Raw genomic sequence first — 3,833 nt, forward strand, 5'->3', positions numbered from 1 at the left:
TATTATTTTTAATTAAAAACACTGGATTACTAAATATTCGTACAAGAAATTTTATGATGTTTAGAAAATAATTTGTATTATTTTATAAATCTATTTTAAAAAAATAGATATAATTAGAAATTAGAAATTTTATATAAAAATATTCTTATTATTTTTTATATATTATAAAATTTATTTTATATTTATTTTTTAAATAAATTTAAAAAATAACTAATAAAATATTATTAATTAGTCGACGAAGGATGCAAAATATTCTTACCCGTAAAAAGGAAATGATGCTTTGCCTTTTATCTTTTAAAAATAAGGAATATACGTAGCATAGTATAATACTGTGTAATGTACGTATATCTTTGATAATCATACATGAGAGAGAAAGAGGAGTGTTTTTTATATCAGAAGCTCAGTGACACCCTGCTTTTCTGATTTAGATGCAAGGGAAGTTGTAAAAAAATGCAAAAAAAGAAAAAAGAAAACAGAGAGAGATAGTGGTGCTACACAGGGAAGGGAAGGGAAGGGAGTGTTGGGCCACGCAAGGCAAGTATTAATGAAGTCTCTCTTCCTGCTTTTCGGTTCCTCTCTGTCTCTTCTTTGCAGTCATGAAAAGATAAACCACGGTGGGTTTTCATTCTTTAACTTTTTGTTCTTTGTTTGATGGTTTATATCACTGATTTTTTTTTTCCTTAGTCATTGGATGTTCTTAAAGCTCTATTATTTTCTTCTTGATTTGATACCATCTGTTTTGTTCTTCATTGTCAGATGATATCTACTCTGTTCTTTAATGTTTCTTGAGGTTCTTTATGGAGGCATGTGTGGATTTTTTTTCTTTTGAACATTGATCTGATATTACTTTTAAACACCCTTTGAGGAGGTTGAATGATGGAGTAATCAATTTTCTTCATTGGGGTCTTTGTAAATTTTTTATGTTTCTTGAGGTTCTTTATTTTTTCTTCTAATAACACACTTTATGGAAATCTTTCTCATGTGTAGAAAGCAACTCTCTTGTGGGTTTAGATAACCAGCCTTTCTCATTTAGGGTCTCTTGGGGATTCTTGATCGTCTATTTTCATGCTCCTCTCAATCTGGATCATCAATAAGTCCACTGTTACTCATTCAACAATGCATGCATGTATTAGTCCTACTTTGGTGTGAGAATATATGATCATCGTTTCCCAACTCTTTGCCTCGTATTGCTTCATTCTTTTGCTCATGTTGACTGTTAGTTTCCTCGTTGATTTGAGATTTACAAACCTTTGTAGTTTGTACCCTTTTTTGGTAGGATTCCTGTTCGTGAGTTCATGAATTGATTATTTTGGTATCAAAGCTCTTTGCAATTACATCATCTTAAGAGTATTTAAGGACTCTTTTCATTGTTGATGCTTTGTTTCAGATTCGTTCTTCTGTGATGTTTTCTGTAAGCTCACAATGTCTTGGTTCATTCTAGGGGCTTTCTGGGAATCAAGTTGTCATTATTGACGTAATTTTTTGATACCTTGTTTATTCTTAGCTGTTTATTTATGGTGCTCATTAATTAAAGTTTTAGACTCTTAGCAGTGTTTCCATATCTTGGTTCATTCTGAGCTTTTTTTTCTATGTGAATAAAGTTGTCTTTATTGACGCAATTTTTTGATATCTTATGTATTAATTCCTATGTCTTAGCTGTTTATTTCTGCATGCTCATTGATTAAAGTTTTAGCAATGTTTCCATCACTTTTGATGATTTATGTTTCTCATTAGTATAATTGACAATAACTATTGCAGTTAGTAATTGCTGTTTTGTATTAAAAGTCTTTATAGGTTCTTAATGTTGCTTACAAGGAGAAGCAGGTCGCATTAGAGAGGGGCATGCATATTCAATCCAATGGCGGATTCTGATACAGAGACTAATTCTCAACCCGATACATTCAGTCTGAGACATTTAAGGAGCTCATTTTTCAATATTCCTGGTTTCTTTGTAGGGTGTGGTTATAGAGGTTCACAAGATTTTGACTCAGTCAGGAGTCCGCAATCTCCACTTGATTTCAGTTTTTTCACAAATCTTAGCAACCCATTTAGCAATAGGTCCCCCAGATTGCCTTGCCAAAATGTCCAAAAGAAATGGGACTGCAACAAAGTAGGTCTTGGCATAGTACATTTACTTGTTGATGAAACCAAACCTACCGGTGAAGTTCTTGATTCAGATAAGAGAAAGACTATAATTTTTGCACCACAAGTGAAGACCTTTTCTTCTGTGAAATCCAATTCTTTACCGAGAAACTACACAATTTCACTATCCAGAACCAAGACTTCCAGTCCCCGACTAGGTAAATCAGATGGTGCCTTTGGGAGTGAGGGAGTGCTATTAGAAACTAAACCGTTTGAAAGCTCTTCTGTAATTGGCTTAGCAACTTCCAAACCCAACTTGAGTTCCCAAAAATTCTATTCAGAGAATAGAACTACTAGCACAAGAAGTTTCCCGCTGGAAATCTGTGATTGTTCACAAACAAACAAATCTTTGGTGATCAAACCGAATTCACTTCCCATAACTGTTGGCTCTGGACAAGGATATGTAGGTTCTCTGTCTGCACGTGAGATTGAGCTATCTGAGGATTATACCTGTATAATTTCCCATGGTCCAAACCCTAAAACAACTCATGTTTTTGGTGACTATATTTTGGAATGTCACTCAAATGAGTTGTCCAATTTTGACAAAACAGAAAATCCGGGGATCAAATTGCCTCAAGAAGCTAAGCACCCAAAGCATCCAACCCCTTTTCCACCGGATGAGTTTTTGAGCTTCTGTTACTCTTGCAAAAAAAAATTGGAGAAGGCAGAAGACATTTATATGTACAGGTATGTCCCCGACATCTCTAATTAAAATCCTTTACTTGGTGAAAGCTAGTAGCTATCGCTGATGTTGTTGTGTCTTTCTATCTTTTGCAGAGGTGAGAAAGTATTTTGCAGTTTTGATTGCCACTCTGAAGAAACTTTTGCTGAGCGGGAAACAGAGAAAACTTGCAACAAATCCTCCAAAAGCTCTCCCGGGTCAAGCTACCATGAAGATGTTTTCCTTATGGTTATGCCTATAGCTGAATAACATGACTTCCCCCAGGGTCTCATGTCTCAATGATAAACAAATGGATCATCTGTTCATGAAGAGCTGTTTATGTTGTTCTGTTTGCAGCCATGGATGATTACAAATGCGAATCATGCTGTTTTATGATTTTCTTTCGGGTATCATGGTGTTGGTGAGTCCTGGATAGGAACAGCATACAGTTTCTTCTCATTGAAAGTTATATTTGCTTATTTTTATTAGATGTGTTAGAAGTGGCCAAGAGCCTTCACCCATCGGCTTTCTTTTCATTTTCTTTAATTTCCTGCCTTTATTAATAACGCATGTAGCTGCCTTCTTAACTTGTTGATTCATCAGTGAATGCTCGCAACTTTTACATAATGAAAACCGTTCTATCTTGTATTTTAATGTCTGTTCTTTCTAGATACTGGAACGATGAAACTGTGGTTGATTTTATTCCTGCCCCCTCTTGTGATTGTGAGTTGATGAACAATGAAACTGCGTTTTTCCGCAGCAAGAACGCATGCAACCCAAGTAGCGTCTCTTTCTTTACTTTAGAAATCTGGCATCTTTTTCATAAGCTAGTTGAGTGTATAACTATTGGACATATTCCCAGGCCATTAATGTAAGCTAACCATGCTTTTTGCGACAGATTAAGACCATCCAAACCCATAAAGAAGTATTATAGAACCTTGTGATCCATCAACCTCCTGTTTTCATGAGATTCCCCATCTTATTAAACAAAACTTCAGCGATCCTTTCATGAATTGGCATTAAGCTTAGG

At 35.0% G+C, this 3,833-nt stretch overlaps 1 protein-coding gene across 2 annotated transcripts; it reads left to right on the top strand.

Moving 5' to 3' along the window:
- The first annotated feature begins 411 nt into the window (after nt 1-411).
- Nucleotides 412-3,457, top strand: LOC133673286 (FCS-Like Zinc finger 10). Of its 2 annotated transcripts, none has more exons than XM_062094029.1 (3): nt 412-614; nt 1,786-2,829; nt 2,920-3,457. In XM_062094029.1, exons 2-3 carry the CDS (start codon nt 1,859-1,861, stop codon nt 3,071-3,073), a joined length of 1,125 nt encoding a protein of 374 aa, XP_061950013.1. In that variant the 5' UTR covers nt 412-614; nt 1,786-1,858; the 3' UTR covers nt 3,074-3,457. The 2 variants fall into 2 exon arrangements, with proteins under 2 accessions (XP_061950013.1, XP_061950017.1); XM_062094033.1 differs by having other exon boundaries at nt 1,795-2,829.
- Nucleotides 3,458-3,833: the final 376 nt, after the last annotated feature.

This window comes from Populus nigra, chromosome 1 (assembly GCF_951802175.1).
Source record: "Populus nigra chromosome 1, ddPopNigr1.1, whole genome shotgun sequence".
Taxonomy (NCBI): Eukaryota; Viridiplantae; Streptophyta; class Magnoliopsida; order Malpighiales; family Salicaceae; genus Populus; species Populus nigra.